This window comes from Callospermophilus lateralis, chromosome 9 (assembly GCF_048772815.1).
Source record: "Callospermophilus lateralis isolate mCalLat2 chromosome 9, mCalLat2.hap1, whole genome shotgun sequence".
In the NCBI taxonomy this organism is placed as follows: domain Eukaryota; kingdom Metazoa; phylum Chordata; class Mammalia; order Rodentia; family Sciuridae; genus Callospermophilus; species Callospermophilus lateralis.
Genome location: NC_135313.1, coordinates 42,633,414 through 42,658,466, shown reverse-complemented (window position 1 = coordinate 42,658,466; position 25,053 = coordinate 42,633,414). Strand labels below are relative to the sequence as shown.

Below are 25,053 nucleotides of genomic sequence, written 5' to 3'. Positions count from 1 at the left end.
GGTGACAAGGCCTCTTAACAGCCAAGTGAACTTAGGCCACTTATTCCCTCAATCAACAAGGTGGTTGTTAAGACTGAATGAACTAATACACACATAGCAGCTGGCACAAAGCAGGTTGATCAATACATTCATATTAACAAATCAAGAATCACTCTCATATTTTCACAAAACCTGTTACTCACGCAGGCATGACCATACCCCAATAACCTAGCTCATACTCCAACTTTAAACCTTCCTCTCCAATCTCAAGACTGGCTGCCTCCCTCCCTCAGTACTATCCTTCCAATCCAGCCTCAGGGGCACTTTGGTAGGGCCATGTCACTATGGTGCGCAAAAATGCCTAATTTCCACTCCTCCCCATCTTCATTCGTCAACAAAGCAATCCAGACACCAAACTGTTTACTGGATGCAACATTTCTGCTTTTCTGCAGTTGCCACTCATCCTGGCAAACAGTCTTCCTACAAATTTCTACCTTTCTAAATCCCACCAACAATTAAAACCAGGTATAAATGCCCGTTCTTCAAAGCTGTCTAAGACTTACTCAGAGACAATGAAGCTTCTTTGACCTGTGTCTCCTTGTATTCTGGCATCAGTTCCAATCTTCCTTGTAAAGCTCTATGATGTCTTTCATATAGGGTATAAATTCCAGAGAAGGAGATTTGGGAAAGTATCCTGCATATAGTTTGTGTTCAATAACAATCTAGTCAACTGAAGTCTTGCATATTTCAGATAGAATTGGAAAGCCAAAGACACAACCCTATTATAATTCCACAAGTTTGAGTCCCATTATCCTCATTAAGCAATAATGCACACTGGATTGTGCTAGGGGTTCAAGTCTTATTTCTGTTCCATATAAACAACTCCTTCTCTAACCCATAAAAACAACATTCAAAGCACAATCTATATACCTATGCCAGAACTCTAGTCAGAATTTATTTTAAAAAGAGTAATTATATTGTTCAGGCGTTTTCTGGAGCTAAATATCACTTACATTCCAGGAGGACATTAAGCTCCTCGACCTTAAATATAATTAAGATTCCAAATTCATTTATTTCCATGAACATTTACTGACCTGCCACCTTATGCCCAAGGAGAGGTTGGGAATTCAATCAAAGCAGCAGCTACACACAGCACCTTTGGTGACAACTGGAGTTGCATGCAGAGTGCCACTGTCTAATGTAGACAGCTCTGGAGGATGGCACAGGGCAAACGAAACTTTCTGCGAAAAGAAGAAAATGTCACTAGGTGGAAAAAGGCAAGAAGTAAGACAAGTGAGGATAAATGGGAAGGTGCAGTGCTTTCGGGCGGGAGCCGGGTGGGGGGCGGTATTCTGTTGCACAACTCAACTTTACAATCAGAGCACGACTGACAGGGGCAACGTGCCAGACAGTGCCATGGCACTGCTCGCACTTGGGTACTCGGGATCTTTTTTTTTTCTTGGGGATGACGAATTCACCGGTCAGCTGTGAAAAGCCACGCTCACCAGGCATCCAGCTGCTGTGTATAGAGGGCCCTGGTGGGCACGTCCCACCCCAGGCCCCGGAACCTCACGCCCACTCACTCTGCACGCTGGAGCCAGCACCGGTGAGCAGGAGCAAGGCAGGGCAGCCTCTCTGGAGCGCGCTGAACCCCCTCTGCTGGGTCTGGGTGTCTGTCAGGGGCCGTTCTCCGACACAGCAGGGCAGGAAAACGAAAGTACCCCACTGGAGAAAAGGCAGATCGGACCGCCCAGCCTTCGTCCTCCTCGGCCAATCGCAGTGGCAGCCGCACTCAGCCAACCCGACCCGGCTGTTCCGCGAGCGGTGCCGCCACCCGCCGTGGGACCCGTCGTGGGATCTGGTGTTTCCTCTGTCTTTGGGCTGACCTCGGTCACGGTGGAGCGCAGGAATGTGTCGCAATGCCACAGACAGAAAGTTCTGTTTACACATTTCAGAGAACTAAAAGGAAGTTCTATGTTTGCATAGACCCCCAAACTAGGAGATCCCTACTTTAGCCCAAGACTGAGAACCCAGGTAGAGGACACAGTGAAGGACTTGTCCTTTTCCTGTGGATAAACCCAGAAGATGCTTTTTGATCTTCATTTACTTGACCGTTCGGAAATGTTCGGCACAGTTGACGTCTTCATTAAAACACTTTCTTCTTTGGTCACGATGAAAATACATCGTGCTTCTTCGTGCCACTCTGGGGGTTCTTTCTCTAATGTCTCCATCACCACTACCAAACCATTGAAAGTGAAATGTTGTCAGGTTCCGGACCCGGACCCGGTCTGTTCTTTCACGACATTTCTCCTCACACTGGGCTGTGATGTCGTTCTAGATGGAGAACACCTAAATATATGTCCTGTCTACACCTCTTTTGGGAACTCTTCCCCATTGAAAACCTCCACTTGACTCTACTTCCATATCCAATGATCTTTGCAAACTAATTCAGAACCAAAGTCTTTTTAATAAAATCTTAGGAATGGTACATGCCAAATAGCTAGAAGTCATCCTTAACATTGCCACACCTGGTCCTCAAGCCTTGTTGATTTCTGTTCCTAATTATATTTCATATCTCCTTTACTTCTTTCCATCTCTTCTGCCATCCCCTTTTCTCTCATCTGGATTATTTGAGCACCTCCCCCCTCCAGGCCGATGGAGTCATCAGGAGATCTTATGATGGTTTTTCTTGCTTATAAAATTGTTTCTTAATATAGCCCATAAGACTTTGGTTCCCCTATCACTCTCTCTAACCCCATCTGTGTCACTCTTTCTTATGCTTACTTCAGCAATTTTGTTTTTCAAATAAGCCAAACTCTTTCCTCGAACTGAGGGCCTTCTCACTAGTAGTTCTCTCTTTGGAAATCCCCTTGAGCCATTATCCCCTTTCCTAAACTTCTTTGTTGGCTTATTCATCTTTCAGGTCTTAGCTTAAAATCTTAGCGTCTATACCAGTTCCCCAGGTACATATATCTCTAAGGCCAGATGAGATCGTCTTGCAATATATGTTCATAAAACCTATTAATTCCTTCAAGTGGAAGGGATTTGAATCAAACCCTAAATAATAAAGCAACTTTGGGTAGAAGGTTCTAAATGATTTCCCAGGGATGTGGATATGTCTGTGTATTATAGCTTTCTGCCCTTTCCATACCTACATACTTTGTTTTCTTTTCACACATGTGTCTTTGCAAAGTCTTGAATGAGATGATACCTAGTCTGGATCCTCCACAAATGTTCCTACCTTTCTTTCCAGCCTTGTCTCTCATTTTCTAATTACTCCACTAAACTTCTGTATGTCCTGCCCTCCCCCTATACCCTTAATTTTAACTCTCCCTTATTATGATGCTTTTTAAAGTGTCCAAATCTTATCCCTTTAAGATTCTAATTTTCCAAAGGACAAACTAAATTTGTTTTGTAAGTGTGACTATTTAATATATTGGCTCTTTTAAAAGTGACTTAAGCAAAAAACAAACAAAATTAAAAAAAAACCAGTGATCCAGAAATTGCCAGATCCAAATACATGATGACTGTCTGACAACAGTCAGCTTGGGAAGTTCTATCATTATATCAACAATATCAAATTCACAACATATAAAAAATTTTAAAAATAGCTAATTCCACATCTGGTAAATTGAATAACTTTCAATTTTTTTTCTTTACTTTCCTACCCTTGTCACAGGTTTTCTGAAGGTAGAGTATTCATCTTTGTGGCCTGATTCTGGTTTTGGCCATGTGGCTTGCTCTGGCTAAAGGAATGATAGCAGTTGTCATGTACATACGTTATGATTTGACTTGAAACTCTGCATGTTTTTTGTAATCAAGTTGTCTTTGTGTGATCTTTTCCTGTGCCAGGAGATAGCACAGTTCAAGTAGCTGCTACTTCCATAGACTGAGTGAGGAAGAAGACGTGCATGAATTCCCTTAAATCTGTCTCCTGGAGCAGAATTGACTGAAGCTGATCTCCAGGTCAATGAGTAATAAGTGTGTGTTTGTTGTAATTGTGTTTAATTGAGATTCTCTACTCTCTCCCGTGAAATCAGCTACCACACTGATGACAAAATGAACATTCTAAATTATCTTAATAGGCTAGAATTCTGCTGGTCAAAACCTATTGGACAAAATTCAGAACAACAAATGCAAAGATTTGCATTGGATTTAAAAGAAAGAGGCAACAAACAAGATTTATCCTTGTAACTTATAATCAGCCAGAAATAAATGGGAAGATGAAATTTATGATTAGTTGTCCTTGAGGTGGTGTCTGTGTATTATAGTCAAATGACAGTGGAGGATGGTCAGGAATCTAAAGACCTAAAGACCACAGTAGGTTTCCAGGAAGACACTGGAGTGACACTCCAGGCTCCCATTTGGAAGAAATTTATTTTTGGTTGGAGATAAGAAGGCAGTACCATTCTATTCTTTATTCACCCCTTCTTGTATATCCCAATCACCCAGTTGTATTTAATTAGTTTTTCTGCCTTGTTGCACAAAGCACTTAAAGAAATTTATAACAGAAATTTTATAATAGCTAGAAATATAAAGAATGCAATGCAGTCTACAGGCTAAGGCAAAAAGCTTTCATCAGATACATCATTCTCATTATACCAAATTGCAAAGGGTCTCCTGGTAGATTATTTTCAATCAGCCACATCATTCTGTCTCTTCTCTGTCATTGGCATTCCTTTGCAATGTGACTCTAATTCTTTTCAGAAAGAGGTAAGGACTATTTCCCCAATCACTAAATCTGGGCTGACTTGTGACTTGTTTTGACCAATATCATGCAGCAGTAGTAACCTGGTGTTTTATTGAACCTAACCTTACATACTCTCAGAGCCCAGCCCAGCCTCCATGACAAGTTCGGTGAGGCCTCAGTTATGTTGGTGCAGTTGCCTAAGCTTAGATCTCAGGTGTAAGAGCCCAGGAAGATCAGATGGCCCTGGCTGGGTGGACCAGAACTGCCCCACCTACCCTATATTCCCAAGCAATAATAAATGGTTGTTTTACCTCTCTGAGTTTGGGGAATAATTTGTTTTGTTTTGTAGCAATATATATTATGTATCAGATCACTCACTGAGGTCTTATGGGGGGGGGGGAAGCAGAACATCCTACAGTAGAATTCTAAAACAAAACTTCTCATGTGGAACAGGCCTATTGCCCATCCCCAACTGATGCTTTCCTTTCCTCAAGGATTACCTTATCCTTTGTATCCTTATGATACCTCCATCAAAAGCTTACTAGTTTTCTGCTCTTTGTTTACAGACTTGATCTTTTTTAACTGCTACAAATCTGATGAGCAAACCTAAATGAAATGTTTAGAACTTTCCTCTCCTCTCAGGTACCATATTGTATCTTAGCAGTATTTTCCCAATGTTTGTAGTATTATAACTCAAATATCTAACAATAGGAATTTCCAAAAATGCAGGTCAATGCCTCCTCACCCCTCCTTCTTTCCAATCATAAACCTTGCTACTATGCAATCCTAAAAATGTCAATTAGTGGAAGCCCTATTGATAATATGTAACAAAATGGAATTGAAATAAAAGATTTCTAAAATTTCTTTAGTTCTCAGGATTTGAGTTTTGTACAGTCACTTGGTTGTCTGGGTATGTGTATTTTCTTCCCAATCGGTAAGTGCAAATCCACAGATAAACTCCCATATAGCAGCTTATTAAAATGCAGGGGTACAAATCAGGGTTTGAACCATATTTTTCTATGTACATAAAATTATTTCATCCCAATATTGTGGAAAGCCATGAAAACTTTTAGGAAAATATCTATATATGAACAAACCATGCACTTTCCATTAATAGCAAGTGACACATCATCCTAAATATCTTTTAAAGATTATACTGTTGAAAACACAATCACTTTTCATAAGTTTTTACAGTATTCTTGGGCTCACAGAATAATCTACTATAAGGAAATCACCAGATATGGGTGAACATTTTGTCATAAAGTCTGTTTATTGCAACTTCACTTATAGTTAGAAAAAATATCAGAAAAAATGGTTTATTTTTCAACTGACAAGGCAAATTCATATGATAGAATATAAAAGCTATTCTTTCAAAGACCAAAGTACATTAAAAAAATACCCTCTTATAAAAAGTTAAGTGGAAAAGAACAGAAAATAAAGCATCATCCTATATAAGAACATATAGAAATGGAAATACACTCAGAAAACATTTAAAAATATTAATGTCTTAGGTGGTGGATCGCGTTTATGTAATTTTTTAGGATGTCTACAATGAGCACTCTTACATTCCTAGTCAAAACCCGCTCCCAGACAGTAGAGTCTAGGACTTTCAGAACACAGAAGCGCAGCCCAAGAGGCGGGACTGCGCGCTGCACTCGAGATGTTTCGGCGGGAGGGACGCTACAGCTCAGAAGAGCCACCCCACTTGCTTTCCGGGAAACCGGTCGGGGACGAGAAGCAGCGCCGCAGAGAAGAAACCGAAAGCCAGCGCTGGGCAGCACGCAGGCGCAGCCCGGGGCTTTCCGCCGACCGCCCGCACTCTGGGGCTGGGAGGAGGGGGGCCGCGCGCAGGAGCCTGGCGCACGAAGGGCGGAGGCCAAGTGGGTGCCATTAACAGAGCGAGGAAAGGAGAGTTTTTTTGATTACCCCCACCCCCAACCCAGGTGCTGGAAACCATTCCTTTTGCGCCTTTTCTTCCCCCTGCCCTCGCTCCCTTTGCTATCTACGTGGTCTGCAGTGCGCTCAGAGCTTGTCGCAATTGGGTTCTGACCCACATCCTGCTGGGACAGCTGGCCTTAAACCAGGGATGCCGGTTTGGGGGTGGAGGGGCTGGCTGCTAAAGTGTCCTTTTGCTAAATTGGCGAGAGACTTTCTTTCCTGGAGTCTTCACCCACCCCACCCTTTCTCAGTTATGGTGATTATACCAGACAGGTAATGGAGAAGAGCTTAGTCACTGGACAGTGCCGGACACGCTGATCAAGGAAAAAGAGTTTGGGCTCTTCCTGCTATTTTTGTGACTTACTGAATCTGGGAGGCAGGAACCGAGTTTCTTTAGGCCCCGCTCAACTACTTTTAAGGGCTCTACTTACTTAGGGTGAACATGGCACTTAATTAGTACCTCCTGGGTGTGAGAGGACCTATCTTATTGGCCCATACCCTGCAGCCTCTTGTGCATCCCATGTCTGCATGACCTCTAGTGTGCAGCTTACATGAATCCCATGGCACAGATGGATGTTTGTTTTCCCCCTTTAGAAAAACACTGGATAAGCTATGTAACTTGCAGTGCCCAGGGCAAAATGAAAATGTGGAACCCTGTACTCAAAACTTACCGAAACTTAAGAAGGCAAGGGTAGAGGATGAAACCAAATATGGGAGTCCTTCCATGCCCTGCCCCAAGGAAGCCATCCCTAGGAGTGCAATTAGGGGCTATTCTTCTGTAGAAACCTTGTTAGATGCCTATAGATTTCTTTCCATCAGTTCTGTCTGATGTTCCAGTGTTCAGTAGGACTTTTGTTGGGGGAAGGAGCAGTGATAGGTCCCAAGTTTAATGAAGGGGGAATTAAGGGGTAATTTCAGGAGCACATGGTTCATCTGTGGATGGCAGATGTCAAGGATGTAGATATGCATGAGAGGATACCTAAATCAAAGGAAAATTAAGGTAACCTAGAGAACAGTATAATTCTAGACTATTTTTACAGAGTTTGAAAATTAAGGTGAGGTGAAATAGGAGGTCCTCTCTGGGCTGTGTCAAAAGCAAACATGTGGTTACTCAAGGTGAAATATAACAGGAAGATTGGCTCATGAGTTTGGAGGCATTATAAAGAGAATTCTAGTCTGCTCTTACAGGCCGACCAAGGAACGAAGGAAAGGAAGGAACTTACCATTGTTCTCTGTGTGTTCCAACACTAAATCATTAATAAATATTAAGGGCCACATTGTGTTAGATGTTGGTGATACAACTGTGAACAAGGCTATCTTGGTCCCTATACATACAGAGCTTGCTGAGAGTCTGATGAAGAAATGATGTGCATTGACAACAAAGTGACAAGCACTGCACTGGGGGAGCTAGAGGATGCCATGGAGGGGAGGGCATGGTGTGTGGGCATAATTACAGCCATCTTCTTTTCCCACCTCCACTTTATGAATACTGTTTTTATTATCAAGAAATAGACACTAGCCTCAGATAACACTTACCTGTCTGGAGAGGTGCCAGTCTCTTTGTTCTCTCATTGATTGGAGACAACTTACCAGACCCTGAGATGGGGGTTTCTCTGTTCTCTCCTTGAGAGATAGAGACCTGCTGGTTTTTGGGGTCCCCCGCTTTTTTTTTTTTTTTTTTTTTTGGTACTAGGAATTGAACTCAGGGTCACTCAACCACTGAGCCACATCCCCAGCCCTATTTTGTATCTTATTTAGAGACAGGGTCTTACTGAATTACTTAGCGCCTTGCTTTTTGCTGAGACTGGCTTTGAACTCTCGATACTCCTGCCTCAGCCTCCCGAGCCACTGGGATTACTGGCGAGCCCCATCACATCCAGCTCCCTGATCCTGCTTTGATAGGAAAACTGTCCTTCTCTGTTCCCCCAAAACAAACTTTCCTTCCACAAAATCAGGGGATGATTTCTATGCCAGTCACCAAGACTAAACCCACCCCTAACAGGCGGCCATGATTCTATCATATAAAAGGAAACATTCAAGGCGGGGTTGCAGCTCTCCCTTGCTTGCTGCTGCTCTCCCTCTCTCTCTGCCCAGAACAGCCTCGTCAGGCTCCTGACAATAATCCCACTTCTTATCCCAAGTGTGCATTTGATCAGTCCTGCGCCACTTTCTTTTATTGGTGCCATATTGCCAACAGTGTGACAGAACTCTTCTCACACACGTGCATGTGCGAGTGTGTGCATTTGGCAGGAAGACAACCCAGAGCTCAAAGGGTGGGAAAATATTATTCATGTGAGAAGGTAGATATGATAGGGTTGTTGAATTAAGAGCCTGTAGCAGAAGGAGGTAAGAGAGAGCATGAACCATCAAAGAAACTGAAAGTAGTTCAGGCAATCTTATGTGTTTTGAGTTTTGGAGGATGAAAAGCCTATGGGGAGATGTGATGAGATGACAGATGAAAACTTTAAGAGACGCAATAGTGTGAGACTTTGGAAGGATTTGTTGAGAATTATCGTCTTTACCATCTTTATCCAGAGCTGAATAAGGATTTTAACTATTTTTTTTATGCCATCCATGGCACCTTTGGCAGTCAGATGAAACCTATGAACTCTGAAGAATTAATAATTTTATTAAATAAAATGCATAAGATTTAAGAAGAAAACCAATAAAATTTAAATATAGATATTAAACCAACTTTGTGATATATTAAAATCATATTGAAACCACCTTTGTAGCAAAAATAAGCACTTCTTTATTAATGCTTTATTAACTTTTTAAAATTTAACTTTATTAACTCTTTATTAAAGAGTTATTGGGTAATAACTCTTTACCCTAGGGTTCTATTGATGCACTTTTCAAATTGTGCTTAGCATAAATAATATTTTGAGTTACGTGCAACACTGCCTTTATTCAAAATTGATAGAAATTCTAAACTTCAGTTAGAAGGTAGTGGAAATAAAATTGTTAATGATTGTCATTCAAATTTATGGGCCTCTGAATTCTATCTACATACTCCAGGTAAGAATTACTAATGTAGAGTGTCAGGAGCCATTCAAAAATTTCTAACAGGGAGTGATATGATCCAGTTTATTTTAAACAGAGCATTTTGTCTACATAAGAAGCCACATGGAATTGTATTTACTGCAAGGAAGTTATAGAAAATGCCCTCCACTATATTTTTATCACATCCTCATTGTGAGGATGCTGGTAGAAATACTCTTATGTCTTTCAGTGGTGGTTGTAAAACTATATGGGTTTGTTAGAATTCATAGACTGAAATGATGAACAAGGGTGAATTTTATTATGTATAAATTTTTAAAAATACAATTAGTCAAATCAATAAATGTTCATGATCGATTTGCAAAAGGTCTGTATTCTGTGTCAGAAACAGCAGCATGTGTGCACAGAGGCCCGTTGGCCACATGTAGGGTTTGTTGCTAGGGCAAACCACTAGGATGGCTTGAGCCTATATTCTGTGCCTTTTACTACAGGGAGTACATACAACCCCTGAACCTTGTGAGGTAAACACAACAACAACAACAACAACAACAAAACAAAACAAAAAAACCTTCCCTTCGTTGCTAGGAAGATGTTCATTCTTTCTGGTTCTTTAAGTGGGGTGGATACCCTTCTGCCTTAGCTACTGGCCAGCTGCCTTCTCTCAGTATTGATTCCAGATACAGTCACTGACATTTAGTATAATTGGTTCAAGTGATTCTTTATGTTAAAAAGAATTCAAAACAGGATTAACAAAATACATAGCTGTGATTGGCCTGGAATGAATGTGGGGAGAAGTGAAAATGTGATTAATATTTCAAAACTAGATGTTTTATTTCATTAAATGTTGCTTGTTGCTAGTTTATTATGGACTGAATGTTTGTGTCTCCCCCAAATTTCTATATTGAAATCCTAACCCCCAAAGTGATGATTATGAGATGATTAGATCACAGGGATGAGCCCTTGAGAATGAGAGTAGTTTCCCTTATAAAAGAAGCCCAGCTCTTCAGCTCTCTGCTGTGAGATACCATGAGAAGATGAGACGTCGGCTGTCTGCTACCTGGAAGAGGCTCTCAGCAGAACTGGACCTTGCTGACATCCTGATCTTGGACTTCTAACCTCCAGAACTGTGAGAAATACATGTCTGTTGTTTAGAAGCCCTTGGAGTATGGTCCTTTCATACCAATTTCACCTAAGTCCTAGTTGGCAGAAAAAAATATTCTGGGGTAGGATTTCGAAGAAATATGATCTAAATTCTCTTTCCACTATATTGCCAGCTAATACGGAACATCTTATCTTGAACTAACCGTATCCCCAGAAGTCCCCTGACTACAACCCATTACCTTTACAAATATGATTTCTGAAGTGCAAGATTCACACTCTTGGGTAATAAAACTCTTTACCCTAGGGTCAAGAGCATTTGATTCTTAAGAGAATCAAAATAACATAACAAGAATTCTTAGTTATTTAAAAATAGCTACTTATTGAATTCTCAAAATGTGGCCTCTGCCTCATTATATCAAGCAAACTATTGAATTACTTATATTTTCTATCCCCAAATGACAAGCAATGATGGCTGTGATCACATAGGAAACAGTGATATTCTGTCACCATACCCTATTAACAAGCTCCTAAAATTTCTTCGAAAGTAGGTGAGATTCCATGGTACTTTTGAGAAATTCCAAGAATAAGAAACTTCTGCAACCTTTTTTTTTTAAATATCTAAATCCAATTGATAGAGCCCATCCTGATAAAATTACCTCTTTGAAGGTAAAACTGTAATAATCATGCCCAACTTTAAGTTATTTCCTTTAGCTTTTGCTGCCAGTTGATGTATATGTCTCAGGAAAGTGGGTTTGTGAAGGGAAGTAGGGACTGGGAGAATGCACCCTGAGAAAGATGCCATCAGACAGACACCTTAACCTTAAGAGTTCTCCCAGGAGCTTGCAAAGGAGTAAGGGAAGCAGCCTAAGGGTGGGGGTATAGTTTGTCTCTTAATAACAATCTAGGATCCAACTGGGCACCTGTGTATGGGTATATAAAGGATAAGAGATTGAATCTCATTCAATTATAGTAAAACTTTTATAGTTTTTTTTAGTTATAGTAAAACTTTTTTCCCCCTTTGAACTCTTTCCCATCAAACTCTGCCTGTTTTATTTACCTGGAGGACAGGAGATGAGTGGAAAGAATACAGTGGAGCCATATATGGAGGGGGAGTTATCTCTGACTCATAAGTCAGGGCTCATGTTGGAGAACATCCTTGAAATTATTCTGCAGTTGGTCATGGCAGGTGCTTTGGTAGTAAAACTTTCTCACCTGGCTCAGCAATTTCCATAGGACTCAGCAGACATAGAGAACTCTCCAGATCTTGGGCCTTGAGGGACCCCTCATAATCACTAAGGGCAGTGGCTGAACAGTGGCATCATTAAGCATCCAGTTATGGTGAGGCTAGAACCAAAATAGACCTGCAGCTCATATCAATGCACTGCCATCCAGTAAAGCACCTCCCTTTCCCTCCACCAGGGAAAACCAAAGGAATGGAACTTCATGGGACCAGAGGATGGTAAAACTGGAAAGGTTCATAAAGCCCATTGTCTCTATTCTAGCCTGTTCTAAAGAATGTGCAACCTGCAGATGAAATCAGTTACTCAAAACCAGAGTTGTTATTTGCCCTGTCTTCATTCTATGAAATTTTTACCCATGTTGTCTGCTTTCAATACTTGTAATATCAGCACAATTTGCCCAAGATACCATCAGGAATGGTTCTGGATCCCTCCCTCTAATAGGAGAAGTAGCTCTGGCTGTGATATTAGTAGTTGTGAACCCCATATGGACAATGTCCATGTGGCAATCAAGATGTTTCATTATTCACCTGGGGTTCCTGCAAATTAGTGCTGTTAATGCCTCATCTTTATTTCCATCTCGGATCTACTGTGATGATTCTATTTGGCTTTTCCCTCAGGCCTTCCTGCTGCTTTTGATTAATGTAGGATGACTTTGTTATTCTTGATCTACCCTGAAAAATTCACACTTACACCTTCTAGAACCAAAATCATCAGTAACACCTGAAAAACAAAATCAGAAATAAAACAAACACATAAGACAATAAAGTCGTCTTATCTTGTAAGTTTATCTGAAGTTTGGGGTTTTAGCATTTCATTCACAACATTCCCATTTGTGGTTGTGTTGCCAGAGAGAGAGGAGCTTCAGACTTCTACCATTTCCTACAAATCGGTATTTACAAGGCTGAAGAAATCACATGTGGTCTTTAGTGAAGAACTGTCTTTGAATTTTTTCGTTTGCTTCCTTCTTTGGGCTGTCAGAGTTTATACTATCATTCAGCAGAATAAGGAGATTTCATCTGAAATTGAAAATTAAATGCTTGGTAAGAAAAATAGTATTTTGCAAATAAAGTACTATTGGAAGGGGATAGATAATTTTCTGCCTAAATACTCCATAATCTTTGTACCATTTCCTATATCAAGTATTCACAAAAACATTTGGGGTTGGTTAGTTAGTTAGAAATAAAAGGCATTCAGTTGGAAATAAAAGGTAGATTAAAGACCAAGTTGAGAAGAAGCTCCATTCATCACACCAAAGATGCAATGAGGAAATGGGTGCAAAAAGTCGTGAAGGTTCAGTTAGACATGAAAAACTTAGTGAATCAAGCACACCAACATTGAATAAGCTATCAAAGGAGAAAGTGGATTTTCCATCTCTGGAAATCTTCAAAAGAAGGATTGAATACCACTTGATTTATAGCCAGCTACAAATGTCTTATGCTCAGGGTCCCTCTGAGATTCTATTCAGATTTATGTTCAATTTCACATAAATGGAGTTTTGAACCCCAGGATGGGAATAAAACAAATAGAATGCATCGTGAGTAACATTCTTGCGTTATAGATTATGACCCAATTCTCCAAAAGAATATCAGTATGATGCTATTAATTGGTATTCAGAGACTATTTGGAGAGTCTCCAGGAACTAGTAATGCAAGCAACAATGAAGAAAAATTGGAATTGGTGCTGCTTAAACTGTTAAAAATAGATATTAAATCAGGCTTATGAATATTGACTAATATGTGTTGTTCACTATAGTGAAGAGAGAGTTGGGGACTGTTGGTGTCAATGGCCACAGCAGAGACAGTGCTTTGGAGTGGTGTATAGGAATATTTTGCCCTTGGTGGTTTTGATGGAAAGAACTCAAAGTAGTCCTAGAAAGCTTAGGTGTCTGCCTTCAACAACTGTAACATTAGCAACACACAGGACCACACAGACATCCCTTATGTTATGCTCATGAATTTGTACCATTCCATGTTGTTTTCTCCCTGCCCAGGCAGTACATCACCCCCTTGAGGTCACACACCACCTTTGCTCCATTGGAAATGCCCCGGCTCAGGAATGGAAAAGGGAACATACTGCAGTTTCAATCGTTGCAGGACTCAGATTTTCTCTCAACACTGCATATACACTTGGAGACATGGGAAGAAGGTCTGATGGAGACTGTGGCTCAGTGGAATCACTTCGGCTTAAAGAGATAAAAGGTTAGCATTATAAGCATTAGAACATAAAAGCCATGGTGATGTACTGCATCTGAGGCTCACTTCTAGGGCTTCATCTATTTGTGACACTGAGCTGCCTAATTCATCATTTCACATCAGAGCATTCGATCTGCTATGGAATATATGGCATATAAAAGGACAGCTTTATAATTCCAGGCATTACAGACTACATAAGTTGCACTCTGAAGACTAGCTTTATGTGTTAAAGGAAACGAGTCATAAAATGCTTCATTGGACATTAAAATGTTTTATTCTCAGTTATATGTACTCTGCTCTACACCCTTGAATCTTTTATAGGAAAGCTTTTTAAAGAATTAATTCAATAATAAATATTTTACACATGACTAAGATTACTCACATTGTTGAAATGGGGATAAAAACGGAAGGAACATAACCTTTGTCTCCCCTCTCTGTTGGTCTTGCAACTGGAAAAGAAAGGCACAAACATATTAACATTATTGATGAAATTAGAAAAAAAGACTAGAAAAATGTCAACAATGCTAAAAGGAGAAAGAAGAATGCAACCAAAATGTATTTGAATAGAAAGAATAGCCATCTACACATAGAATGTACAAGAAGAGAAAAGCAAGTCTCTTGGAAGGACTTTACATAGTAATGTGTCTAAAAAGTGTGAGAAAAGTTGAGAATCCTATGTTCTATGTTGCATTTAAATTTGATTCTAAGGACCAATTTATTTACATATAGGGCATTCACATCAATCCATTATTATTACACGACTGTTGGAAGCACCAACCTCATCATCCCTAAAAGTGACACAGTACTATACTACTATGAATACTGTTGGAACAGTGGTGTGCAAGCCTTACTTTGGAAACTCATTGAACTTGGACTTGGTCTAATTTTCCAACTGTTATTTGTTGAAGTGACATTTATATTTTATTTTATATAGAATGTTACTTAAAAGTTGCAGTTTTTTTTTGGCGGGGGAGATTTTGTTTTCTTTTGTATGGGTTTTTTTTTTTTTTTTTTTTTTCTTTTTTGGTTGTTGTTTGTTTCAGAGAAAATGAAGTCAGGTGTCAGGAAGTTACAAGACAATGTGCAGAGATTTTGTTACTATTGCTGAAGATTTTCCCCTTTTTTATTTTTTATTAGCGACAGGGTCTCGCTGAGTTGCTTAGGGCCCTCACCAAGTTGCCGAGGCTGGGTTTGAACTCAAGATCTTCCTGCCTCAGATTGCAGGCGTGTGCCACTGCACCCGGCTAAGATTTTTACAGGTTATATATGTAGTCATCCCTTGGTATCTGTGGAGGAGTGGTCCCAGAAATCCCAGAAGACATCAAAAACCTCATGTTCTTTTTTATGCTCATGTTCTTTTTTATGTAAAATTGTATGACATAGGTATATTACCTACACACATCTTCCCATATAGCAGATTGAATGCTCTGATGTTAAATAATTGTTATACTTTATTGTTTAGGAAATAATGACAAGAAAAGGTCTGTATATGTTCAGCACAGATGAAATCTTAAAATACAATTTTGATCCTTGGCTGCAGATGCAGAAACTATGGCAACAGAGGACCAACTGTACTTTCATTAAAGAAGCAGAGTGGTGAACTTGCCTTATAATTATATAGCTAACAGTGAATTTTCTTTCATGTATTTCATAAATATTTACTGAATCTCTGTTTTGGCCAGGTACTATTCTAGGCCCTTAAGCTATGCCTGGAACAGTAGGTTAAGAGAGCAGGGATGAAGCACAGACCCCCATGTTCCCTTGCTGGCATACAAACACTCTCTGTGTTGTAAGACTATAGGAAGGTGAAAAATATAAAATGTATAAGCCCTTGGGTTCCTCTGCAAAAGATTTGCCTTACTTTTTTCTTTCTTTTTTTTTTTTTTTTTGTACCAGAGATTGAACCCATGGGTATTTTACCACTGAGCCACATCCCCAGCCCTTTTTATGTTTTATTTTGAGACAGGGTCTCGCTAAGTTGTGTGAGGCCTCATTAAATTACTAAGACTGGCTTTGAACTTGCCATCCTCCTGCCTCAGCCTCCTGAGCCTCTGGGATTATAGGTACGCACCATCACACCTGGCTTGCCTTACTTTTAAAAGCTTTTAGTCATTACCTCCTCTTCTTTTCCTTTTCCTGTCAGAGAAGGGAAGTTAGTATCATTCCTATTTTATGAAGGAGAAACCCTTAGGAGAGGCTGTGAGAAGCCCTGCAGAAGGATAGAGTCTGGTTGCAGATACTAGTTACTACTCTGCTAATGTCAGACAGTCTAGCAGACTCTCTTCAGTAATCACTGAAGTACCACTTCATTTCTAAGGCTTTGCTCTCCACATGCCCCTTAGATCTTGCAAAGATCAAAATAAACAAAGAAGAGGAACTTCATTTACTTTGTTTTAATATGACGTTATTTTCCAAAATTGTAAGAAGAAATAAACAGAAAGAACCTTACCCTCGCATGGCTGGGAGCTGTAGTGTTTACCAAAGGCTTTGTCTTTGGGAATGTCAGGATATAGGTACTTCAGAGGGTTTTCTGGAATGTTTTCAGCCATAATAACCTTGTAGTCTCGAAGGATGTCAGCAAATGGCAGAGCAGACAACCTGCCTTTGTTGTAGGGTTCTACAGAGTGAAATCGTACTTCTCCTGAAAAACCAGAGATTAGAAGAATATTCAGGTTCCTGCAGATGTTCCTTGTGACGGTTCCTCCTGCCCGCATTATCTTCATGGTTGAAATACACACCAGGCCTTCTGCAGTCGGGACAGTACAGTTTGTACATGTGATAGAGTGTGAACTTACAGTCTTTCAGAATTCATGGTATCCTGTTCTGGGACAACTGCACCAACCAACGTTCAAACTCGATGGATGTTTGATAAACAGAGCAATACACTATGCACTTCTGAGAACTGAAATGCCAATAACCAAACTCAAGAATGCTAAATTCACATGAATCAACTGTAGTGAGTACATACCGTTTTCAGAGTGGTCCACCCAGGTGAAAGTTATTCCTCCAAGATGGCTTTCACTGAATCTTAATAAAAAGGTTCCAGGCATTTTGTCCTTGAGCAGGAGCCGTTCCTTTTCTTTGCTAACGAAGCCCATGACATACCTGAAAACAGAAGAATGCATAGTTTCAACTGATTATTACTGCATTTGCATTTATTTAATTTATAAAGAATAGACCTAAAGTTCTTTTTAATATTTATTTTTCAATTGTAGTTGGACACAATACCTTTATTTTATTTATTTATTTTTATGTGGTGCTGAGGATCAAACCCAGGGCCTCGCACGTGCTAGGCGAGTGCTCTACCACTGAGCCACAACCCCAGCCTTAAAGTTTGTTTTATGCATAATCAAAAGTCAATTGTACCTGAGATACTCATATTCAGATATGCATATTAATACTCTGTGAAGATGGTAAGAAATTACAAGAATTTTTATTTACGTGGCACGAAACATGCTTGAAAGAGAAAGAAATGGAAACAAAATCAATAAGAATAGAAAAAAGAACTTAACTCATATGGACAATATAGCCCATAGCTCACCCATCAATCCAAAGAGGAAGAATGTGTTTCTTAATCAGGTCCAGTATGGCTTCGAGCCATGTCCAAAAGGTAAATGATTTACCAGGTAAGTGTTCCTATTAAAATAAATAAGCATATTAGGACAATGATTATTGAAACAGTACAGTGACAATGAAATAATAATTCAGGTTCTCATTTTCCAATAAATATTTTCTTTAAACTGGACAACACTTCCTTAAAAAGAATCATATCTAGCAAATCTTCAAATCCCCAGGTTTTATAGAGGCTTAGAGAGAAGCATTACTTAAAAAAAAAGTATCTAAATGATATCCCCCATCCCCAGTTTGTACCTTGCAGAACTTGGCCCAGGTGAGGTGACCATCACTGTAGTTAGATTGGACTAAAATGAAGAAAAAATGATTTTTTAAAAAAATCAAACAATGAAACTCTTCAATTTTGTGCTCAATTTAGATGTTTTTCCCTCCCTCTCAACATTTCTTCACACCTGCAATGGGTTTACACCTTACAGTTAGGTATGGTACAAATATATCACCCTCACTCCTAAGAAATTCATCATTTAGGAAAAAAGATTTTTGATGGAGGAGCTAACAATAAGTTTAAGCATCTCCATGAATGGACCAGAGGGAAGGAAGGAAGCCACTCCAGGAAGTGAAAATAACATAGGTCAAGGCGTGGTGGACATGAACGTGGCTCAGAGAGAGGACAGGAAGAGCAGCCTAGTGCCAGTGAATGAGCTTTATGAAATAAACTTATATAAATTAGAGGTGGCCATATTATCAGAAATCGAGCTTATTAAGATGGAAAAGAACTGCCTAGAAATCCATGAGGCAACAGGCAAGCATCAGTTGTTTTGATCCAGAGCAGTGAAAGGATACCACTTTCTACCTAAATTTTTAAGGAAATTACACTTACAGATAATTTGATAAAGAACTGAAAGGATATGGTTGCTGTCTGTACTACATAAAAATGTTATTTACTCATTAACAAATATTTATTGAATGCCTACTATTGCTGTTTAAGAATTAAGAATCCAAAAAGATATTTGCATTAAATAAATTTTGTACTATTTCCCAAAGTCCTGATTTATTTAAATATCTATTGATAAGATAATAGATGCAAATGGTAACAATCCTGCTTCACATGTCATACTTAAATTTGCTGCTATATCTGTGCATTTTGAGCCCTTCTTCAACCAGAAAGTCATACAGATCCAATTTGAACTCTTTTTTGGTATAAATGTGTTCATTCTTGACTTGTCAAAGTGCAGATATCTTTTAAAATTCTTTTAGACAAAGCTTAGACTATAATCAGTACATGTAATACTAATGAGACTATTTTGCCAACTTTAGAAATCTCGGGCAAAGCTGAAACTTTCTCAATATGCAGAATTAAATTACTACTAGGTGTTTCAAATTTTCTATTAAAGTTTCCTTTACTTGTGAGGGAATCAGTCATTTTCCAGTTGGTTAATGTCAGTTGAGATATTAACATGAAAGATCAAAGCATCCATTAAGGCTTCACATCATCTTTAATAGAAAGGGCTTAATAACACCTGGAAACTGGTATGTAAAATGGAAAGGAAAGGCTTTTGAACTGGCCCTTCCCTACCTAAGACTTGACTGTATGTACTAGCCTTGGAGTGTATCAGTCACTTGACCTCTGAACTTTGGCATCCTCATCTTTATAATGGACAGAATAATATGGGCCTTGAAGAACTTTTGTGGGAATTAAAGATAATACAGCACTTGTGCCTGGCAATATAGTAGACACTCAATAAACTGTAATAATCATTAGTAGTAGTAGTGGTAGTAATATCATTCTGGTTCTTTAAAATGTTCAAGTGCAAAAAAAAAAAAAAAAAAAAAAAAAGGCAAAGCATCTGTCTCTACCAGTTCTCACCTGTAAGCTTCTCTGCCAGCATATTGAGTTGATCTGAATTAAGGCCACGACCAACATATGATGAAAACTGCCAGCTCATCACTTCCAGGAGTTGACTCAAAGTGGCAGATGGAGGATTATTAAAGAAAACCAAGTTCTGAAATAGAGTTGTTATGATGATTATAGTTGTTAATCACACGGAACCCATTGTGATTCAATAGATGGAATTCCTGATTTGAACTCTAGGTCAACTAAGTTAACAATACAGAATGAAATCTTACTTTGTTCTTTTTTTAAGAGTGATCTTGTTTTTTCCTAAAGGGCTTTTTGTGTAACATTATACAAGAGTTTCATCTTTCCTGAATCATTTGGTATCTCTTCATTTTCCCTGAACTTTCAACTATCAATCATATTAGACAAGTGTTTAACACTGTTCCAACAAATAATTGGATGGATATTCTTTTCTGAAATAATCTTAAATGAAACGTATCATGTTTTTTAAATTGGCTCATCGCGAGTTAGGCACAAGTTATACTTTGGCAAGACCAGTCATCCCAAAGTTCAAGAAACACCAGAAGTCTCAGGACAAGGAAAGTAATCCTACAATGTGAGCTCAGGATTAACCTCAGACTCCTGTTTTATGGATAGTATAGTAGTCTTTTCTTATTTTGCTCTAGATAGGAGAATATTCTCGATGATCAAATAGTGATGAGGTTGTTCGTGCCCCAAACTGGGTCAACAATAGAACGTAAGACCTCATCCCAGATTATGGGAAAGCAGATAGGGTGAAAGGCAGGTTTTCCAAGAAGAGGAGAAGGGGAAGAATTGAGAACTGTAGTGCACCTGGAGGAGGTCATAGGTGAGCTAAGCTGGGAAGCAAGGAAAAGATCCAAGAGACTCTAGGAGGTGGGAATGGAAGAAGATACCATATCCAACAAGAAAGGGGGATAGGAGGAGGGGGAAGGACAGAGAGCCCAGAATATAATAAAACAAAAGTCTAAGAGTTTAGGTTTCCCAGCAGGCTAGAATTAAGAAATCTGATTTATTGTTCAGCTGGGTTTGTAAGCAGGCTGTGACTTTGTTGAAGGAGCTATACTTGCCCTCAGTCTCCAGATTCTCAGGCTGAACCAAAGTAACCTGGGAGAGTTCGTGGGATGACTGAGGTGGCTTTCAAACAGAAGCCTCTAAGCGAACCAAATGTGTTGCCGTGCTGTGAGCCTAGAGGACAAGAGTTATCCCATCTCTCCTTCTATGCCCTGGGGTTGGAAGAAATGAACTCCTAGAGGGGAAGCTCTAGTGAGGGACCAGAACTCACTAGAGTTGAAGCCATGCATATGGAACACTCTGCAGCCTTCCTCCGGGCAGTCCATCTGTCTCAGATGACAGGGTACCCAAGGCCCAGGAGGAATAGGGCTGAAGAATTCTGCATATTAGGAACATTGGGTTGAAGTTGAAGAACACTTACAGCGAACCTATTGTGGCTTTGTTCTTATTGCTGAGATCTATTGTGAACGAATCGATTCCTTTGGAGGTAACATTTGCTTTGAATTAAGAAGAAATGTTGTTATTTACATCTGACCTGTTTTCTGTAGATCTTGGTGGTTTCCAGACAACACACTGAGGTTTAGTGAGAAGGGCGCAGGGGAAGTGCTAACTCATCTTTTGTGCCAATGCCTCCTTGGTTTTCTTGAGTCTATAGTGGCGCCTATAACCACCAGATGGCACTAAAACCCAGCTTAAGCCTGGGAGGGATAAAATCTATATAAAATTGACTCAAAAATTTGTGCTGTCAGAGGATAGTTAGGCAAGATTGATGAATATTCTAGGGACTTATTTGGAAACCAATTCTCTAAACTTCATAGAAGAGACTGTAGGTAAAAGGTGGGGCCAGAAGAAGCTAAGGAGATGAGATAACAAATTAAGACAGCAGTCAGTTGTAAAATTCTAAGGCAAAGGAGCTTCCCTACAGTCTAGTTAACCCTTGAACTCTGTGATGCACATTGTTGGGAGAAGACCAGCCTCTCAGAAGTGACCAATACCAGAGTCTGTCATTTTTTGCTAGCCAGAACTCTCTCAGGGTTCAAGTACATCAGCATATATTACTTTAAATATGAAATGAAAGGAACTATGAAACTATAAATGAACAACTCACAAACACATGCCTTTGTGGACACATGTGCATGCATGCACATAAACAAATACACCACTTTTAGACAGATGGGCTTTGTTGACAATAAAACAAATCAAAAAGAATGAAAAGAGGCAAAAGGAGTGGAAACGCTACCTGGGAATCATTGGTTGACACATTGTACCAAATGATGGATGCCCACGCATTAGGTAACTGGCTGACATTGGAAATCATCACCACAGGTAATGAGCTGGTCTGGTTAAAAAAAAAAAAAAGTATTACAGGTGGTCCTACATTACATTGATCTTACACTTGATCCTCTCTCCTCCAAAGACCCATCTCAAGTTCACCCCACTCTCCCAATTCTGATGCTCGTGTTGGCTGATCACTAACATGACCCCTGAAGGCAGAAGAACTTTTGAGCATGTATGAGCCAGGGATGCAGGAAGAGCAGGAGTCCTTTCAGAGTGCTTAGGCAGCTTTCCTAACATCTTCCTTGACATCCTGTAAATATCTAAACTTTCTCATGTCACTTCTACAACTGCAACTAATTAGAAATTCTATTGATTTAGCACTTGTCCTCTTTATTATTACATTTTAAAATCTGAATTTAAATTTACCTCTGGTGAATCAGTAGATTCAAATTACCATCTAACACCTTATTATCATCAGTACCAGATGTGGGAGATTTTATTGCACAAGGTCGAGAGGTAAAGTATAAGAGCTGGAGCTGCCTGCCTACTGCTGCAGAACTGAATTTAGTTCTATTGGTAATGTGATTTTCTACCTTATGGAAGAGCAGGCTTTCACAGACTAGCCAGAGAGACTAATCAATTTACAGCAATCCCTTCCTAATGACAGACATCACATTCCTATGGGCAGTAAAATACTCAGTTGAGGAAATTAACAGTTCATGGAAACAGGTTTAGGGAAAGAGAAGAGGAAGGAGCCTGTGGAAGATTTACAAATGTGTTTGCATTCATTAACTAAAAGAGCAAAGGCAGAATTCTCTTACAATACACCCCACAAACCTGATCATATCAGGATGTGTGAAACTGTGCTTGTTCATTCATGTACTAATTTGCTCATTTTATTCAACAAATATTGAGCATCTACCATGTGCTAGGTATTGTGCACTGATTATGGTGTACAAGGAAGGCTGTGTCCTGCCTTCAAGGGGCTCGTAGTCAACCACATTCAATTTAATCCCAAAAGTTTTATTATTGTGTCTTTGGATTCTATGGTCACTGTTAGAAGAGGATCGATCAAAAGCAATGTATTGCCAATGTTTTATTGTTTTTCTTTGTTTATTGTGTTAGAGAAATCTTCCTTCTAAGACATTTTTAAATAAATTAAAAATATATATATCATCACATGACATGGTCCAAGGACACTGACTTTGTTTTATGCTTTCTACTTGGTATTTGTGACTCAGAAAAATCCCAGAAAACAAACAAGCAAAAATGCAACATAGGCAACAAATCATTCAACACATATTAAACTCATAATCCTATGAAACTTTGTCATTTATATTTAACCAGGATAGCATTTTTTAAAAAAATTATTTGTTCTTTTTAGATACACATGACAGTAGAGTGCATTTTGACATGTTATACATACATGGAGTTAACTTAGAATAAGTTGAATCCCATTCTTGTGGTTGTACATGATGTGGAGTTTCACTGTAGTGTATTCGTATATAAACATAGGAACTTTTTGTCCAATGCATTTCACTATCTTTCCTATTCCCACCATCCCACCCTTTCCTTCATTGCCCTTTGTCTAATCCAATGAACTTCTGTTCTTCCCTCTTTCCCCTTATTGTGTGTTAGCATCTACATATCAGAACAGAATAACATGTTAACTATTTAGTGAACATTTGACATATTGCTTTTCTAAAGTAAAACAAAAATAAAAGGGAACTACTAAAACCTAGAAAGATAGAGCTTTCACCTACAATGCTGAACAATTCCTGCAAATATTACTAGTAAATAATAGATATTTCTTGAAACACCTACCTCCAAATCGATGGTCAGGCCATAGAGGCAGATCTGTGTCTCAAAGGTTATGGAATGAAGCTCCTCAGTCACCATGTGACAGCCCTTAGAGAGAAACAAATACATTATTTTACAAAGGCATACCTACTAATATTAGATCTGTTTCTAAAAAGTTAATAAACTTCAAAGTAAACGTCCCCAAACATTTCCTATTGTTGAACATTCTCTCTTATTGTTTTAAAAGTTATATGCAGAATTTGAGAAATCTTCATTTCTAGAAACAGAATGATTTTAAGTCTCCAAAACAACATAATTTCTGGCTTTTAAAATCCAAGCATATTTTCATCAGTTGAAATACAGACAAGTTGTTCTTTATTTTAATTTTTTAAAATTAGTTCTTTTGATTTACCAAATATTAATTAAAAATGTGTGTGTGTGTGTGTGTGTGTGTGTGTGTGTGTAGAAGCAACTCCTAATGTTCTAATGAATTCGTTTTCACAAGAAAGCAAGATTTTCTTCTGGATTAAACATGCTAGGTTAGATATGTGTGCTATTCTCTGTTTGCTCTGCTAAGAGTTAGAGTTTTATTCACTTTCTAGTAAAGCAAAATCATAATTTGGATCCCCCAGTGAGAAGTAGGAGAATAAGGAGTGAGGGTGGAAGTAAGAACCCTGGGGTTGGAAGCATTGGCTGCTGAGGCTGCAGATAGAAGAGGCAGAATAGGAAGTGGTTGAAGAGCCCCAGGCCATGTGATGAGGCCTCCATCCCTCTCCAGCCTGGGTTTACCTTATGGAGCAGAACAATCAGGAGAGGCTCTGCAGTCAGGCCAAGCTGTGGACAGGGGTGAGGTACTATGCCCAAAAGAGGACGATTCTATGAAAGTTCATGGTGAAGCTCTTGCCTACTTCCCTGATATCTGGACTGCTCAGGGTGAGCCTCTAAGAAGGACATTTTTTAAAGTGGATCAGACCAAGAAAAAATAACTTATCCTTATGGCCCTTTGGGGGTCCCTCTGCCATGAAACAGTCAGTTCCCCAAATGCACATAGAACTTTCAGGCAGCCTTTTAGTACCCTTAATTTTAAACAGCAAGCTAACAATCATCAGACATTTGACAAAGACTGTCACATGAAAAATAGATGAAAAATTTAAAAAGAACTCAGAAGATAATGCAAAAGATAAGAGTTATGGGGGCTGGGTTGTAGCTCAGTGGTAGAGCACTTGCCTAGCACTTGTGAAGCACTGGGTCTGATCCTCAGCACCACATAAAAGTCAATCAATAAATAAAATAAAGGTATTGTGTCCATATACAACTAAAAATATATATTTTAAAAAAGACAAACTATAATAAAAATGAATACTTGGCTCA

The 25,053-nt window shown here is 39.2% G+C and overlaps 2 protein-coding genes across 2 annotated transcripts in view; both read right to left on the bottom strand.

The window, feature by feature from the left end:
• Stat1 (signal transducer and activator of transcription 1) overlaps positions 1-1,720 on the bottom strand; it is a 37,602-nt gene extending 35,882 nt beyond the window's left edge. The window contains exons 1-2 of the mRNA XM_076866482.2: positions 1,563-1,720; positions 1,074-1,220 (exon numbers count right to left, since the gene is read on the bottom strand). The gene's annotated coding sequence lies outside the window, so the exon portion shown is untranslated. The remainder of the gene's footprint in view (positions 1-1,073; positions 1,221-1,562) is intronic.
• Positions 1,721-12,905: 11,185 nt separating this feature from the next.
• Positions 12,906-25,053, bottom strand: part of Stat4 (signal transducer and activator of transcription 4) — a 94,669-nt gene continuing 82,521 nt past the window's right edge. Inside the window, exons 15-24 of the mRNA XM_076865524.1 lie at positions 23,707-23,790; positions 21,845-21,943; positions 19,582-19,717; positions 18,012-18,061; positions 17,683-17,777; positions 17,110-17,246; positions 16,591-16,782; positions 14,524-14,590; positions 14,023-14,131; positions 12,906-12,965 (exon numbers count right to left, since the gene is read on the bottom strand). Coding sequence (XP_076721639.1) covers positions 12,939-12,965; positions 14,023-14,131; positions 14,524-14,590; positions 16,591-16,782; positions 17,110-17,246; positions 17,683-17,777; positions 18,012-18,061; positions 19,582-19,717; positions 21,845-21,943; positions 23,707-23,790 — 996 coding nt within the window. The 3' untranslated portion in view covers positions 12,906-12,938. The remainder of the gene's footprint in view (positions 12,966-14,022; positions 14,132-14,523; positions 14,591-16,590; positions 16,783-17,109; positions 17,247-17,682; positions 17,778-18,011; positions 18,062-19,581; positions 19,718-21,844; positions 21,944-23,706; positions 23,791-25,053) is intronic.